This window comes from Pagrus pagrus (assembly GCF_965226575.1).
Source record: "Pagrus pagrus genome assembly, chromosome: 12".
Classification (NCBI taxonomy): domain Eukaryota; kingdom Metazoa; phylum Chordata; class Actinopteri; order Spariformes; family Sparidae; genus Pagrus; species Pagrus pagrus.
The window spans coordinates 1,528,050-1,546,654 of NC_140196.1; the positions used below are offsets into that span (position 1 = coordinate 1,528,050).

Here is an 18,605-nt window from a genome sequence, read left to right on the forward strand (position 1 = left end):
AGCGAATTTGCAATCATGCACTGCAGATCAAGCAGGAACCAGCGGAAGATTAAAAGGCGCTGATGATCTGGAGCAAAAAACGAGGTCACTGCAAACAGGCGGCATTTCACTGCTGCGTAATCAGCTGCTGCAGGAAGCTGAAGGAGCTGCAGCACGCAGGACGCGACAGGAAGGACAGCGAAGGACACAGCTGATAGATATCCATGTTCAGCCTCAGGTCTCTGGAGTGACACAGACGCACCTCCTGTCCACACTTTGCTTCCTGGACTTCAGCAGCGTCTCTGAGCCTCACTTCATCTTCTCTGCTGTCACTCCTTTGTATCTTCTCACCAAGCATCCGAACACAAAAACTACTTTATTATTTCCAGCGTACGGGTCAGCTGATCAGAATAAGCTTTAAAGGTTTACGCCGAATAAAAAAATGTATATAAAACAGAGCAGAGGGTGTCGATGAAGGTGCAGTTCCCTACAGCTGCCACTAGGTGAGGAGGTATAATTTACACATATCATCTTTAATTGATGAGGAGATTCATGAGAAGATGCGTGGGGGGGCGACGGGGTGTATCACAGCTTGTAGGCTGAATAAATCACGGCGACCGCCCTTCAAGCTCAACCTGAGATCGCCGGGTTGATACAAAAAGCACATTTACAAGATGATTTTTTATTGTTGGTGTCATTGTGCAGCTCGCTGCCGCAGCTCCTCCATCCTGACCGACAGAAAAAAACCCTGATTAATCTGGAACAGTGATGTCACGAGCGAGACGGGTCGACCATATGGTGGAGCCGAGCGCCAAACCCCCGCGGCGCCGTGACAACCAGCAGCGCTGCAGGTTAAAACAGCCGAGCTCAGAAAGCTCCTGCAAACTGCAGCGGCTGCAGACCAGCAGCACATTCATCATCTCTGACTCCTCTCCTCCTTTTTCCTCCTTCTCTCCTTTAAAACTCCTCTCCTCCTCCTCCTCCTCCTCTCCTTCTTTTTCTCTCTGGCATCTTTCAAACTGCACAGAGGCTCCTGATTGGCCGGCTGACAGGCTTGTTGTGAGGTGTGAGGGGGCGTGGAGCTGCAGCCAATCGGGCGCTGCCTCCGTCTCCCAGCCCCCTCTTTTTCCTTTTTTCTTTTTTTTTAAAAACCCTCCATGAATATTCACCCGCCTGTACCTTCACCTCCCACCTCCTCCTCCTCCTCACCTCCTCCTCCTCCTCCTCACCCCCTCCCCTTCCTCCCTGCATAAAAAAAAATCCTCCCCTCTGAGATTTAAATCTGCTCCCTCCCTCCTCCTTCCTCTTTCTTATGTAGAAGAAGAACAGCAGCCTCTCGCAACATGGAGGGACGGCAGCTCTCGCTTTGTGTCACCAACACAATGGACTCCCTCCCCCCTCACCTCCTCGTCCTCCCCCCTCCCTCCTCGTCCTCGTCCTCCTCCCTCCTCCCTCCTCGTCCTCCCCCCTCCTCCCTCTGCAGATTTTAGGTTGCAGCAGCTCTGAGCTGCAGCCTCCCCGCTCACAGCTCGGGCTATAAATAACTCGGCAGCCATCTTATCTTTTCTTTTTTTTGTTGTTGTTGTAACCCTGTGGGGGGGGGGGGGCAGAAATGATGAGGGTCATGTGACCGACAAAATTAGCTGAAGGGCCTCAAATCTTCAGCCTTAGCGAGCTGAGAGCTGATGAACAGGTGGTGCAGAGCTGACGTCGTCCGTCACGTTTATTTTAGCATGAAATGGTCGATAAGTTTGTGTCTTTGTGGTTTAAAATGGCCGATCGCATTTAAGATTCAACTGTTTGCTGAGGCCTGTTTCACCGAGACATGGCGACACACGAGGAGGAGGGTACAAAATAAGAGACGATGGCTGAATTCATCGAGCTGCTTCAGTTTCACGGACCCGTCTCCATGACTCTGACTTCAGTGGTCGATGCCGAATGATTTTGTTGTTGAAGCCAAAAAACATCTAATCTATGTTGATGCCTGTGAGCCTGTTCACACCATCAACCAACACCCATCCTCAGGGAGCATTTGTGATCAGAGCTCACTATCCTGCTCTGTATGCAGATAAACATCATGAGACGAACAGACGCCATGTTTCTACACAAAGACAGAAAGAAGTTCATGTTGAACATTTGCTGAATTTACAAGAAGAAACAAATCAGTCAGAATCAGTCAGAGACAGAGTTTCACACAGTTTATAAAGTGTCTCCAACTCAACAACTCACTAAACTGACACATTTGTTAAGGGAGTCTGGGACAAAGCAGTAGCCTATACTGGTTACTGGTTAGTGTGTTTGTAAAATGTGACAAGGAAACAAACAACTTTATGTTTTCATTTATTCGCTGAATACACAAGAAGGAGACGATGATTCAGAATCTGTCAGACAGAGTTTCACTACGTTTGTTCAGTTTCTCCTCATGAAGCAACTCTTAAAATCACTACATTGTTAAGGGAGTCTGGTGATGTTGTTGTAACTGGGTTGAAACACTTGGTTGTGTTGCTGCTGACACCGGCAGGTCGAGAGAGCCTGAACACGTTGTCTTCTCAGAGGACGTCGGTCGAGAACAAGATAACGACTGAATATTTATTTTTGGCCGAACGGTTCCTTTAACTTGAGTGATCAAAATGGCCGACTGGGCGCTTTAATGAGACGCAAAGAAAGAGGTTTATTGAACGTTAATATAGTCGGTGCTTGACCTCTGAGGACACACAAGCTTTTCATTTCCACACAGTTGCAACAAAGATAACTGTGTGTGAGTGTGAGTGTGTGTGTGTGTGTGTGTGTGTGAGTGTGAGTGTGTACACGAGACGTCTCTTGACATAAATACTCTGGTATTAACGATCATGACTCAACAATGTTCATATTTAGCTGGAGGCTGAGCGGAGGCTTTACTCAATGAAGTGTTACAAAACACAAAAGCTGCAGCTCCGACCTGCCGACAACGTTTACGAGCTCGCGCTGATCCCTGAACGCTGTGACTCAAACATGTTCTCTGCTGCCGTCCACGCAGCAGCGACGCAGCAGCGCCCTGATGTTCGCTGCGAAAATGGAGCAGCCGAGTTATTTTAGCTTCAGGTTTGAATGAGAACATGATGCTCGAGTTTGAGCAGGTTAAAGGGACAGTTGAGGATTTTGGAAAACATGCTCGTTCTCCTGCTGTGGGGCTAAAGTCTCACGCCTGTACACGCCCTAAACAATGTGTGGACTGTTGACACTTCGGCTTTTCACCAATGTTAGTGGGAAAGTGAGATTTAGACGGAAAGTCACATTATTTCAAGAAGAAAGTCAAAATGCTGAGGAACAAATGAGAAGAATTCTGATATTACGACCACAACGTCGATTCTTTCTCTCAAAAATCTCACAACTTAAATCTCAGTTTTTCACTAAACAGTGGCTGGATCCAAAACCAATACAATAAAAAAAAAAAATAGTTCAATTGATAAATGATATGCAACAAAACTGAATAAACTAAAGGCAGGAATTCGTTAATAACAAATTAATGACACATTGTTATGCTTTAATTTGCTTCTGTATTTATTTCTCTATTCTTTTCTCTGTATTTTGAAAGATAATAAATAATCTGTGAATTGATGCAAAGGTAAAATCCAGAAGCAAACTAAAACAGAATTATTAATTCATGTTGTATTTTATAAATTAATTAATGCCTACATTATTCTTTAGTATCATCTTTGGTGCATTTAATGACATTACATATTTATTTAGCTGTTTATTGTTTGATTTTGGCAGTTTCAGTCCTCTGTAGCCGTCTCCGTCTCTTTCAGAGATTCCTCTGGAGTTTGTTAGTTGGACGCTTTTCACAATCATTCATGAAACTGGAGCGTTCAGTTTTTAAACTCTTTATTTGATGTTGAGCATTGGATGTAAATGAGTGAAAAAGTTCCAGCAGAAACCAAAATGTCTTCTTTTATCAGCACGTTACAACTTATTCATGTAACAAGCTGTCGGCTGATGAAACTGGAGCTTCCACCTGGAAAATGTACATAAATAATCTTAGAAACTCGACTCGTCTGAGGAGGAAGGGACCGTCTGAACGACTTCTAAACCACAAAAAAAGTTTCTTTTTTCTGATCGTGACAAAGCAAAACAAAATGGCTGCTCATGACTACAGATGATGATACGAGAGAAGCAGAAGATTCACTTTCACCTACACTACAGGAACCTTTCAAAATAAAACGACTGATTAAAGTTTTTGTGACCGACAGACGGATGAACCAGGATCGGACTGAAAACCTGATGTGGAGTCAACAGGTGAGAGACGAGTCGGTGATGTTTTCTTTCCATAGAAGTGGACCAAAAGGAATGATGACAAACCGACAGACGTCTTCTTACTTCAGCAACATTCTGAAAGAAAATGAAATGACGACGCTGTCAGTTTATTAAAGTACCAGCAGTGAGACGCTATTTTCTGCTATTATGAGTAGTTTATGAGTTAACTTGTGTTTGTGAGAGTCGTCCAGCAGAGCGACTCCCTAAAACCACCCGGATGGACGCAGTAGTCGTGTACGTTTCAGCGAGCTCCGAGTGAATGTTACTTTTTAATAATTAATATTTTAAATATTAAAATATAAATTAAACCTTTTGGTCTTCAGGTGATTTAGTAAAAGCAACTCGCTGATGGTGAAACTAACATGATGCTCTGTCCCAGTGGACGAGGTCGATGTTTGAGTTTTGTTTTATGGATTTTTACCATTTGACTTTGTGAATTTATTGTTTTCAGGTATTTAAAAGAATATTTCCAAATTTTAGCCGCAGTTTGTTTAGATGTAGGAAATAAAAACAGGTTTTAGAAAAGATCATGGTCTGGATTTAAACTTAAACAGTGTTTGGTTTCCAGCATGAAAATCATCCCGTCCAGCAGTCGCTTGTCTGCGCTAACATTAGCTTGTGAGAGGTAACGTTAGCTTGTGAGAGCTAACATTAGCTTGTGAGAGCTAACTTTAAATCTCTGAAGGTGATTTTTATCTAATATTAAAGAAGAGGAAGACTCCGACATGTTTTTGTGTCATTTACAGACGCAGTTTCTTTCTTCTGCCGTCTGAGTTTCACACTGAACACAAGGACTTCATGGTGCATTCAAATGCACCTCGTAACTCAGAAATCTGCACTCTGATGGCCACGAGGGTTATTAAAAAACAGAAAGTTCCTTTTATCTTCTTATTTTCCTTTGTTGACATCTGTCATTACTAAAGACGAGCGAGTTCGTCGTCTGTATCTGTTCAACTTACTAAATGTTCTGTATCTGTTTATGTACATGACATGGGCGGGGCTTAAACCAGAAGTGGGTGGGGCTAACGGGAAGTAACAGAAGCTGCTTTATATATTATTTATTATAAATCTATTAACAGAACAGCCTCAGAGTCGAGCGTTGGATCAATAATTTGATCACAACAGTCAGAGCGACGTACAGTCAGCGACCCGGAGACTTCAGCAGGAGTACTGATACCGATACTGATTTACTCGGACAGTACTTTTAAAAAAAGTATCTCCTCTGTACCAGTTACTCAGCCGAGTACTGGCTCAACTCTGATCGTTACTTTGTTCTTTCACTGCGGCATTTTTAATATTAAGGTGCTAAAATCATCATAACATGTCACATCAGCACTAATATTACTAACAGTGCACCGGGGAGACGGTTCCTCGTACAGCTTCAATTCTCTCAGAATTTATTTTATATCCAAGAAAAACCCTCAACGAGATGATTGAACTGAATCGATATGAAGCGAAAACAATAAAATCTGGACTTTGAGGACTTGAATCGATCAGATCAGTGAATCAGTGTGTTGATGCTCGGCTCCGATGACGTCTCTGTGTCCACACTCACCTGAAGCTCTCTTTGTCCTGCAGGTTGAGCACCAGGCTGTCGGCACTCAGGTACACTTTGTTTTGGGACTGCGCCACCTGCAGGTCAAACACACACACACACAGACACACACACACACAGTGTGAGTGGAGGGAAAACACAAACAGGTGGAGTTTCTCAGCGTGCCGGCCTGACGGAGCACAATGGGAACATTGTCAGACTTCAACACTGAGCTGATTCACAGCACAGTGAGAGCTGCTGAGGCCCGTCCACCGGCCATACAGGAAACACACGCCAGCGCCGCAGCGCCCGGGTCACGTGACCCGACTGTAATCTACAGGCGAGTGAGGTAGAGCTGCTCCGTCCCTGATCACGACCCCCCAGGCTCACGTGAACACAAACAGGCGCTCAGTGTGTCCGAACGTATCAGAGAAGATTAACTCAGAGAAGCTTCATCTGATATCTCACAACTTCTTGTTTCAAACCACCGGTCCAACACTGTGGTGATAACGTGGTTCTGATTTCTCTTTTCCACTGGGGTCAGCGACAAAGACACAACCTAAACTTACACAGATGTAGCATTAATGAGCAGCGTATCATTTATTATTAAGCTGTTGTAACACACAACATCTCAGTGTTTGGTCTTTATATTTATAGCGGTTAACTGTTGATGTGAAAAGCACCCAGAAGACGAACTCGAGTACTAACTTCTTCATAAAATGTGACAGAAATAAATATTTTTGTTTTAATTTGCGTCTCTAGTTAACAATAAATGTTCTCAGTTACATTACAACACTGCAGGAGATGAATGACTGGTAACAGTTGTAATAACATTTAATAATGTTTTTTTTATGTTTATTTCACACTGAAAGTCTGAATAAATATTTTGGGCGTTAAAGCAGCTCGCCGCTCGTTCATGTGTCGTCAAGACGATGTTTAACAGACCGAACGAGTGAGTGAAGAAAAAACTGGCAGATCAATCGACGGTGGAAATAATCATTAATGGTAGTTCTCATGTTTGATAACTGTTAAGTGTTTAACTGCAGCTTAGAGATGTCAAATCAGAGGATGGATAAAGTGTAAATAAATAGAAAATGATCTGTATCAGCTGCAGTTCTCAGGACAAAACAGATTATTTTAGTTTTGATTCTTTGTGATCGGGACACGTTTTAATTCAGAGAAACTATAAAACCTGACGAGGGCGTGATGATAAAAGTCACAGATAAACTGTTTTCTGTCTTCCTGCTGCTGATAATATATCAGGATGTGCACAGATTCAATTATAACTTGAGAGAAAAGAAATGAATGAAAATAAATGCATCAAAACAAACTTAAGGTCTCCACCAACATAGCTATGAAAAAAAAGGTTAAATTAAATGTCCTTTAATGAGGATGAGACTCTGAAGCTTGATGTTTGTGTCCTCTGACTTTCATGTTCTGCTGGCGCCACCTGGTGGACTCACTGAGCTGCACCTGAGGTGATCGACCTGAGGCCACTGGGAGACTTCAGGTGTCACCACAGCTGTCTGAGCTTAATCAGGTCAAACTGAACACTCTGAAGAAGACTGTGATTGTAAAGTAAAACGTTCTTTAGTTTTTAAAGGTCGGTCAATAAAAATAACCTCTGACATTTCTGCTGGTGATGAAATCTTCTGTGTATTTAAGTCCGAGGTGAACAGAAACAAAAACCTGTTTCACTGTTTATTCTGGCTCCTGACTGTTTAAAGACAAACTTTGCAGGATTGGTTGGTTGCTGCTTGTGAACACAGTGTTAAGGTTTGGATTCTGGAGAAAGTCAGCAGGAAGTCAGCAGAAAGGCGGGTCTCCTTCCTGAACGTGACGGTTGGTTTGGCTCAGTGTCAGTATTTGACGACTTCACCTAGAAACGTTACAAACATGGCAAAATACTAAAAAAATTATATAATACAAGCAGAGAGCGAGGTCTCTGCAGATAGACAGTGAGTGAGAGGGATTATTTTTCTATGACTTGATCATTAGGAAAATCCTGCAGTGCAGCTTTAAGGAAAGCTGTTTGTCTTTTTGTAACAACTGAAGACCCAGTTCTGATATATTTAAAAAGGTGCAGTTCAGCCAAAGAAGATTCATTCATCTTCTTGGGTCAGGTGAAGTCTCGTAGTCCACAAGCATTTCTGGAGCTTCACAGTAAAACAGAGTTGCAGCGTTCTGCTGAACACCTGAAGCAGCTGGAGATGATTTAAACATCAGATGTCTCCATGCAGCTCGTCTGCTGTGATCACAGAGATCACAACCTGATCTGAGACGTTGTTTTCACCCACTTCAGGCGGACACTTTTAGCTCAGCAGCTACAGTGAAGGGTGTAAATGACGTCTTTTCAGCTGCATGGAGACATCTGATGTTTGAATCATCTCCAGCTGCTTCAGGTGTTCAGCAGAACGCTGCAACTCTGTTTTACTGTGAAGCTCCAGAAATGTTCTGTGGACTACGAGACTTCACCTGACTTTATATCATCAGGAGGAGACGATGGCTGAGCCTGACTTTATATCATCAGGAGGAGATGATGACTGAGCCTGACTTTATATCATCAGGAGGAGACGATAACTGAGCCTGACTTTATATCATCAGGAGGAGACGATGGCTGAGCCTGACTTTATATCATCAGGAGGAGATGATGGCTGAGCCTGACTTTATATCATCAGGAGGAGACGATGACTGAGCCTGACTTTATATCATCAGGAGGAGATGATGACTGAGCCTGACTTTATATCATCAGGAGGAGACGATGACTGAGCCTGACTTTATATCATCAGGAGGAGACGATGGCTGAGCCTGACTTTATATCATCAGGAGGAGATGATGACTGAGCCTGACTTTATATCATCAGGAGGAGACGATGACTGAGCCTGACTTTATATCATCAGGAGGAGATGATGACTGAGCCTGACTTTATATCATCAGGAGGAGACGATAACTGAGCCTGACTTTATATCATCAGGAGGAGACGATGACTGAGCCTGACTTTATATCATCAGGAGACGATGACTGAGCCTGACTTTATACCATCAGGAGGAGACGATGACTGAGCCTGACTTTATATCATCAGGAGGAGATGATGGCTGAGCCTGACTTTATATCATCAGGAGGAGACGATGGCTGAGCCTGACTTTATATCATCAGGAGACGATGACTGAGCCTGACTTTATACCATCAGGAGGAGACGATGACTGAGCCTGACTTTATATCATCAGGAGGAGATGATGACTGAGCCTGACTTTATATCATCAGGAGGAGATGATGGCTGAGCCTGACTTTATACCATCAGGAGGAGACGATGACTGAGCCTGACTTTATATCATCAGGAGGAGATGATGGCTGAGCCTGACTTTATATCATCAGGAGGAGATGATGGCTGAGCCTGACTTTATATCATCAGGAGGAGACGATGACTGAGCCTGACTTTATATCATCAGGAGGAGACGATGACTGAGCCTGACTTTATATCATCAGGAGGAGACGATGGCTGAGCCTGACTTTATATCATCAGGAGGAGACGATGACTGAGCCTGACTTTATATCATCAGGAGGAGACGATGACTGAGCCTGACTTTATATCATCAGGAGGAGATGATGACTGAGCCTGACTTTATATCATCAGGAGGAGATGATGACTGTTTTACTTCTTGGCTGAACTGCTCCTTGAGGGTTATCAGGACTTGCAGACATCCTGCATGAGCTGCTTTACAGAACAGGAAAGTACCGTTACGTGACTTATGTTTGTCACATTAAGGCTGATAAATAAAAGGCTGCAGACTCAGTCTGGTTTCATATCTCTGGATATTACAGATTGTAGGTAAACTGGTTCTGCTTGGATGTATTTTTGTGGAAGTCTGACTGTTGCTGTTGGTTTTAAAGTGACGATCTCTGGCTGCAAACCGTCGTCCACCTGTGTGCTTCTAAACATTTTAATCTTGAATCTGAACTTTTCACTCTGTGCTTCTCAACACGTTGAAATGTTATCCTGCTGCAGAGCTGATGAGGTGCTGCACAGACAAAGTTTCTTACCGTCTTGGCGATGTTCTGCGCCGCCCGGATCTTCCTGAGCTTCAGGTAGCCTGGATTCTTCGTCACGGCCTCGCCCAGCTGACACACACATAATTAAACTGTTAGTGTATTCACAGCAGAGAAAGTGTTACACACCTAACAAAAGGTGGACCTGAGGCCGGTTGGCAGCAGCTGGCTGAGCCGGTCTCTCCGATCATCAGAGGGATCAGAGCTGCAGGCGTGTCGCCGCGCGGGTTTAATGTTCTCACGCATGTTGAAAGGCAGGGAAATAATTAGTGCATAGTTGTGCTGAACGACGAGTTGAGGCCAAGTGAGCTCACGTCAGAACAGGAATTTATGAGATCTGGAGGTTGTGTTCAGCGTTCATTACAATCTTATAAATCAATGTAATTAGTTTAATGAAATAAGGAATGAATGTAATCAGTTTTTGAATGTAATCGAAATTTTTACTCTTTAACGTCAAACTCTGTTTTAGTGACGTTAAAAATATCTGAAGATCTGAGTTCCTTCAGTGTCGATGCAGCCGTTACACTCCTCTCTCTTCTCTCCAACAGCACTGAGACACATTATCTTTTAAAGGTCATTCACACTCTTTTAGAAAAATATATTTTATGTAAGAATTGTTTAGTGTTCGATGTAAACATCAACATAATATGAAGAGAATAGTCTTGACGTTTTGTCACAGTCGTTGTCTTTCCCATACTCGAGCTTCACTTGGGCGACCTGCCCAGGTAGATAAAATCCAGATTCAAACTCTGAGTGTCATTTTATGATGCACGCAGAGCAGCGAACCTTTGTGGTCAAAGTTTACAAATTTAAGATGTGCTGCTGGATTCACATCAACTAACATACCAGAAAACAGTCCACCTCAAGAGCTGTTGTCAGAAGCTACGTGTGATGCCGAGCATCCTGCATGTACGCTGCACTCGGGCTAACTGTCGTGTGAATGGAAATGTGTGCGATTCGCTCGACCGGTCCGCAGCTGTCTACAGAAGCAGGAAGTGTGTCAGAGCGTCTTATCAGATGCTCGGAGTCTGTAGGGAGACGACCTGCTGCTGAACAATGAAAATGTCACTCAGATGAAACAGTACAAACGTGACATAAACGTTAGATCAGGCCTGTATTATAAAGTGTGCGAGAGGCTCGGCTCCCTGAAACTCTAATGAACAATTCACATGCTCCACATCACACACCGCCCTGCCACCCAACGCCACCGTGAGTAAATTATCAACCTGTGGGAAACACCGCAGGCGTCTATGTTTTGTCTTGGAGAGACATCTTTTGAAGTGAGCGTGCTAAACAGCTAGCCCCTCGCTGTTTTGTGCCTCCAGAGGTGCAGCAGTAAACACCCACACTCTGCATGGCTAACTGAGCTCACGAGCTAACAGCAGCTACAGTTAGCAGCTGTGTGTGGAGTTGTTTGAACTTAACAGGTGCTCAATTCTTGCATATCGCACCTTTAATGTTTTTCTGCCGTGTCTCACTGAGACACCGGACATGTCTCAAAGTCAGATTTTCCCCGTGGGATCAAAAATGGTCTCTCTAATGTTTTTTAAGATACTGTATGGAAGTTAGAAATTCCTGCACCATGTCAACACTTGTTTGTTTTCAGGTTTGACGACTGTTTAAAAGGAGAAATCAGAGCCGGCTGGATGATCACAGACGTGTAAACCTTCTGTTCAAACAGCCCGAGGACACGACAACAGGTTTGTTACAACAACAGTAACGAGCAGCAGGAGCACAGCTGCTCTCAACACTTTCAGCTCCGTCTGAGACTTCACCGTTTGTATTTTGACCTCTCAGGTCTCATCTTTTCCAGGTGTTAGTCTGGATCGTCATTAAGTTGAATTACTGCTGCTGAGGCAGAAGACCGGAGCACCTCTTTCTCTTCAGATGTTGTTCAGCCGTGACTGCTCAGTAAGAATCACATTTCAGACCAGTTGAACTCAGCTCACCATCTTAGCAGCCTCAGCTTCTCCTTCAGCCTGGATGATCTTCTGTCTCTGGTCCTGTTTGGCCTTTTCTACATAAAACTGAGCTCGTTGCGCCTCCTGCTGGGCTGGAGAGGAACAACACGCACAACAGTCACATTATGCTTCTATACAACTTATATTTAGGTGATGTATTTTACTTTTACACACATTCAGAAACAAGACTGACAGTTTACTGCCACCCTCTCCACACACGTTCTCAAACTATCACATCTGATCCATCGCAGCTGATTAAATCATGACTCTCTGTGTTTCAAATGTCTGCAGGCTGCAGAAGGTTAAAACTTCCTGTTCCTACTCACCGACTTGTTTGGCCTCAACCGCGGCGGTGTACTCTCGACTGAAGCTGAGCTCGGTGATGGCCACGTCGTCCAGGATGATGTTGAAGTCTTTCGCCCTCTCGAACAGCTCTCTGCGGATCAGCAGGGACACCTGGAGGGCGACAAGGTTGTTTAATGTTTACTGCACTAAAGTGAGGCACCTTCACTGCTGAACTGCTTCTGTTTCTGCTGTTCTGACCGGATACTGAGCGAGAGTTTAAGAGGATTTGTTCCAGACGTTCAGACACTCAGATTAATATTTAATTTGAACATTTTTTGACAATGTGAACAAAAACTAAACATCCTGATAAAGACGGATGTTACGACAGAGCTGCGTTGGACTGTAAAGGTCTACCTGATCAAGTGAGTGTTAATGTATATAAACATATAAAGGTGTGTGTGTGTGTGTGCGTGTACCTGTGCTCTCTGTGTGATGAGCTGTGAAGCGTTGAACTTTGCCACCACGCTCTTCAGCACCTCGTTGACGATGGAGGGCAGGACGCGCTCGTCGTAGTCTTGACCCAGCTGCTGGTAGAGGGTGGGCAGGTTGGACGCCAGCGGCCGGGACAGGACGCGCAGAGCGATGTTCACCATCTGAAGGTCTGAGAGCGACGACAAAGGAAACAGACGATCCGTTTACAGCTGCTGATGATCAAACAGCAGCCATGGAAACAACTGAATCTGCATTTATATTAAAAACCACGCTCGAGTCCTCAGTTCTGAATAAGGATCCATTCAAACCGTTTATAAAGAACGACGACTATGATCTGCAGAGTTAAAGTGTATTAAAATAAAAGCAGCGGGTCAGCGCCCTCTGGTGGACAAACTCTGGTCCTGTATGACCACAAACGTCTGGTGATTATCAGATCGATTAATCTGAAACTATTCAGATAATCAGCTCGTTTTAATCAAATGTCAAGCAAAAAAAATAAATCTGAATATTCTCACTTCTAGACTCTTAAACGTGAGGATTTGCTGCTTTTTTTGAGAAGTTTTACAAAAAACAGTATGACTGGTCTGACATTTAAAGACACGTTAATAAAGACACTAATTATCAGATTAAATATGAAAATAATTAATTGCAGCTGAACTTTGGAAAAAGCTGCATTTCTACCGTTTGTTGTTCATGTTGAACCACTGAAGCTGGAAATTGTTGTCGAACTCTGGAATCTTTATTTTCAGTGAATATTAGTTGAACTTGTCAAAAGTTGTACTTTTGTTGTAAAATACTCCGACTATATATTTAAATAACAGTTTGTCAGGACACAAAACCAACGATCTGTTCATCTCTGCTGATCCACATGTGACAGTCTAACGCTGGCAGAGCCGTCAGCGCTCAAAGAGTTGAATCATGGATTTAAGAAAACTGACACTGCTCATGTTTCTACAATGATGCGTTTCTACTTTACTCAAGTAAAAGATCTAAATACTTGTGCGAGTTAACACAACGTGAAGGATCAATAAAAACACACTGTCCTTCCAGCTTTAAACTTTTCACAACATGTTTCCATCAGATTGTTTCAGTTTGTCAGTGAGATTTGAGATTTCTGACCTTTGCTTCCAGTGAGAGAGGAGATCTTTCTGGGTCTGGCTCTGATGTCGTAGATGATGGGATACTGGAACCACGGCATCCTGAAGACAACAACACAGTGAGTCCAGCTTCAACACAGTGAGAGTCCAGCTTCACTTCCTCCATTATTTAGCCATTAAAAGCTTTTATTTTGAAGAAGCATCACAGGAAACGTTGTGTTTTCAGCAGCAGGAACTAAACACGACTCCTGAACCAGCTGACAGTGAACACATGAAGCAGTGAAACTCAGCAGAGGTTTGAAACAAACAGGACAAGAGAAACTAAAGAGGTTCAGTCAGAAGCTGCAGAAGGACTCAGAGATGAACACACAACCTTAAAAACCTCTTTCTCTCAGGTTTCCTGCACAGACATGAGGCGAGTATAGATTTTAGGGGGAGACGGTGTTTGTAGCGGGTTGGCTGCAGTTCGTTATTTTTAAGTTATTTACTTTTCCACCCACACATTTTTCTCAAGTTTTATGTTGGAGTTCCTTGATGTTATTGAGAAATAAATATTCAAAATTCAGAAGTTTTGACAATTTTTTTAATATACAAAAGGAGTATCTGTTCAAGTGTGAAAGGTACCCATCCCTATCAGTGACTAAACTACAAACCAGAGACACAACTCATGACCACCACACAATTATTAGGAAATGGTAGCTGTGAACAGGCACTCGGACCTGGGCCTGCATTTTCCATTCAGGCCCGACGATCGTTTATAAGCTTAAAGAATAAATTCATGTATTAATCATCAATTTATTTTCACAACAGCCATGTTGTCAAGGTAACAGGCCTGTGTCACGTGAGGAGAACGTGCCTCACGCTGCAACGTTACAGTTTAAAATGTCCACAAATGTTTTTCTTCTAGTTCACAAATGATGCAAACTGAAGCCCTGAATCATAAAAGCTGTTTACAGACTGAGCACAAGAAGCCTGATTCTGCTTTACAATAACTCTCCTCATTTACAATCGGAAAGAAAACTCACTAAAAACTAATTTTAAGCTTTTACAGCCAAAAGTTAACGAGCCGGCTCCTCCATGTCGTCGCGGAGAGGCTCGTATTCAACCTCCCGTCTTCCTCCATCACTTTTCTCCTTCTCTCTCACCAACTACATCCCACCAAGGTTCAAGTTCACCTCCTGGGCAGTGCAGGGGAGCCACTGAGCAAGGCACTGAACCTCCATCCATCAGCCCTGTTGCACTGACACCTCTATACATTAATGTATGGTTTTAGATCCCGTCTCCACCCTCGCTCATCAGTCAATATTAAAGGAATAATGCATCATTTTTCTCTCCGTGTGTTTATCCTACCTGAAGTGAAGTCCTTCAGCCAGAACCGTGTCCATCTGCATCCCTCCGATCCGGTTGAAGATGATCGCTCTCTGACCTCCTTCAACTACAGGACACACAAACGCATCATGAGTCTGACTGACTTCATCTGCAGTCACCACATCACCAGTCAGGTTCCTGTTCCTGAGCTCTGCTGCTGTTTTATGACGCTGTGTTTATCCTTTAACTGCCAGAGTGTGTTTCCTGAGGTCGCAGTGACCTTGACCTCTGACCTCTGATCACCAAATTCAGATCAGTTCATTCTCATTTATTCCAAATCTGAAGAAATTCCCTCGAGGTGGTTCTGAGACATCAGCGTTCACAAGAGTGTGTCAGAGGAATAAATACTCATTACACTTCAGAACCACTGGAAGTTAGAGAGTTTGAGATATCAGTCTGACTGACGACAGCAGAGAGCAGGATTATATTTATTCACTGCATTCAAATAATGTTGTTCCTCTTTCTCTCACACACACACACACACACACACACACACACACACACACACACACACACACACACACACACACACACACACACACACACACACACACACACACACACACACACACACACACACTGACTGTAACTCGTCCATGTCGGCCATCATGTCAGTGTGAAACTGACACAAGGCTGAACCGTCAGCGAACAGAACAGCTCTGGAGTTAAAATGATTAAAGGAAATAACCACGGCTCAGTCGGTGTTAATTAAGTTTACACCATGAGGAGGCATTAGGTAGTTTCAGGAGAGTCTGTTGATGCATTATTTTAAATTGAGAATATCAGTATTTGGCACCAGTGTGTCGATTATCGCAGTGATATGATGTATTGCTGCATTGATGTTTTTTTGTCCCAACCCGGATCAAGAGGTCAAGGGATTGGGCCGTGATGAACCCTGACTTCAGATGTTTAACGGCAAACTGAATTATGGTGAAACATTGTTGGAGAATAAAAATAAAGATGAACTTTAAAGAAACCGTTTCCTTTTGACATGAGTCAGCTCCCTGCACCTCCAGCACAAACTCCTCCAACATGTCCGACTTAAAGGTGCACTACGAAGTTTTACAGAACAAATTCTAACTCAGAACGGTAATATTTACAATACTGATGATGTCATAATACATGTAAATAGAAAATACATCCTCAGAAGTAACAGTCAAAGTAACACAGTATGAAATTGTGCAGTGATTCAGAGGGAAAAACTGGTGAAAATACAAAGATTAAAGATACTCTCCTCCTGATTCCTCACATTCAGCCTCATCTCGTTTTCTTCTTTCCCCTCTCAGTCGTCGCTGTCCTCCTCGTTTTCCTCCCGGACTCTTCCCTTTCTTCTACCTACCCTCTCACTTTCTTTCCTATTTCCTCAATTTAATTCCTTCCTTTTCCACAGTCCTTCCTTACTCCTCCTTAACGTCCCTTTCTCTCATGTCTTCCCTACATTTTCTCCCTTTTCTACACGTTTTCCTTCCTTAACTTATCTCTTTCTTTTACTTCCTTTGTGCTACAAAACACTTTTGTAATTTGGATTCATTTCCAGACTCGAGGCACGCTGCAGCAAAGAAACCTCAAAACATCCCTGTTAAACGCCTCCTTAGCTTTCTGTAACGAGATGATGCACTTTACCAATCTTTCATCAGCGTTTTGAAGTTGGGAGGTCGTCACAGATGGACCTGAGACTTCTTGATAACATTGGACACAGGATCATGAACTCTACGAGGACTTGAAGCCTCGACATTGGTCGTTATGTGCAACAGTCTGACACCCGCTGACAGTCGTCACCTTTCAGTTCAGTATGATACAAATCAGGGAAACAACATAACCGAATCAACTTCTCTAATTTTATTTAAAAATAGTCTGTTTCTTAGAGGTCGAGGTGTCAGTAATATCGCCCAGGATGCTGTTGGACTTCTCGGCAGAGTTAATGCACACTGTCCATGTGCTCTCACGGTCTAGAGGACATGTTGCATCTTTTGTACAGTTTTGGTCATGACTGGAAACAGGCTCAGGTGAGTCACAGGTGTGTTAGTTGTTTGTCTGCATGGAAACAAAGTAAAGTACGCTACCTGTGTATGTCGCTTCCTTCACTCCATAAGCCACAGCTCCGGCGCCGATCAGCAGTTTGAGCCCGATGCCTGCACCCCGAGGTCCTGATGACATCCTGCCGGCTATCTGCCGCAGCTGCTGCAGAAAACCCTGAAACACACACAAACACCATGATTTCTGATGAGAAACGTCGACAACACACACACTGGGGTGACTTTAAGTTAAAACACAACACGGTTCTGTTTCATACCGAGTAGTTAATGGTTAAAGATGGTCACTCTGAGTGACCTTGGTACTGGATGGGCGACAACTTCACCAAGGACTCTGGATACAAAACCAGTCCATGTGTTCAGGACACGCCAAACTTCATTCAAAAACCCACTGATTTCATGTGTGCTACCACAAACCGAATGAATGAGTGTAAGACTGGTCTGTTTTGAATTTAAGGGCTTTAATGATGAATTCGTCTGAGAGATAATCCACATTTCTATGCGTCTGCTTATAGTATTTCCAACTGTCAACCACCGTGTATTAGCTCATTTATAACATGCAGAGCAGATCAGTGTCCTACATTAGGCCGAATTAGAAAGAAGATTCTGGAAACGTCCATTAAGTTTTCAAACATTATTTTATAGTGCGTGTACGTGTGCAGATAAGCAGGGAAACGTTAATCTGTTAGATTTTTAGACGGAAACTGGGATGTCTGCCAACAAGAGTGAACGTAACTACAAGACAAACGTAAATGTTCCCGCAGCAGTTAGTGAAACGATCGCAGACCAACATTAACTAGCTTTAGGAAACCGTCCACATGCAGCATCTGTCTCCACCGATGGCTCAATGTTTCTGAATTAAAGTCAGCTAGCTTTAATGAAGCTGGGAGCTAGCTTACATCAGATACAGCCCGACTCACGTGTGTGTGTGTAGCTGTTGTGAAAAACCGCTAATGTCACGAGCTGGCACACAAAGCGCGGGAAGCGGCCGCGCGGCTCCGCGGAGCAGAAGCAGACATGTCGCCGACATTCACTCACAACCACAGGACACGAGTCAACACTTACACCGGGGTCTTTATTCGCCATGCTCGTCCTCTCTGTCGACTAGCAACCGCAGTGAAGAAGAAGGCAAGGTCATGCGTGGTGACGCACTTCCGTGTGCGCGGGGGACCATGGGAAATGTAGGATTCCACCAATGTTGTGTTGTTTCAAAGTGTCAAGGTTCATTGTGATTGTTTCACAACACAAGGTTACACAATGAGATGTCAGCAACGCCTTCATGTTGACAGACACGGGACCTAAATATACAGACTGAGGTTACATGGAGTAAAATAATACAAATAAATAAATATAGATGTGATTATACATGTAAACACTCAGGAGGTCCGTACACTGAGTGTAATGTTGGTATAAATGCTTCATTACTTTCTGCTCATGTTGGACACAGTATGTTAATTTGATAAATAATAACAGGTGAAGTAAAACCACATAAAGAAACAAGCCTTTTCATTAACTC

At 43.4% G+C, this 18,605-nt stretch overlaps 1 protein-coding gene across 2 annotated transcripts; it reads right to left on the reverse strand.

The window, feature by feature from the left end:
• Window positions 1–3,826: 3,826 nt before the first annotated feature.
• LOC311266657 (prohibitin-2-like) lies at window positions 3,827–18,263 on the reverse strand. 2 transcript variants are annotated; one of them, XM_084369120.1, is made up of 10 exons: window positions 18,155–18,263; window positions 17,120–17,249; window positions 15,039–15,123; window positions 13,711–13,790; window positions 12,576–12,760; window positions 12,141–12,270; window positions 11,803–11,906; window positions 9,848–9,925; window positions 5,828–5,904; window positions 3,827–4,347 (listed from the first exon to the last, which is right to left on the reverse strand). In XM_084369120.1, exons 1-10 carry the CDS (start codon window positions 18,173–18,175, stop codon window positions 4,332–4,334), a joined length of 906 nt encoding a protein of 301 aa, XP_084225246.1. In that variant the 5' UTR covers window positions 18,176–18,263; the 3' UTR covers window positions 3,827–4,331. The 2 variants fall into 2 exon arrangements, with proteins under 2 accessions (XP_084225246.1, XP_084225247.1); XM_084369121.1 differs by lacking the exon at window positions 18,155–18,263 and adding an exon at window positions 17,901–17,993.
• Between the last annotated feature and the right edge of the window lie 342 nt (window positions 18,264–18,605).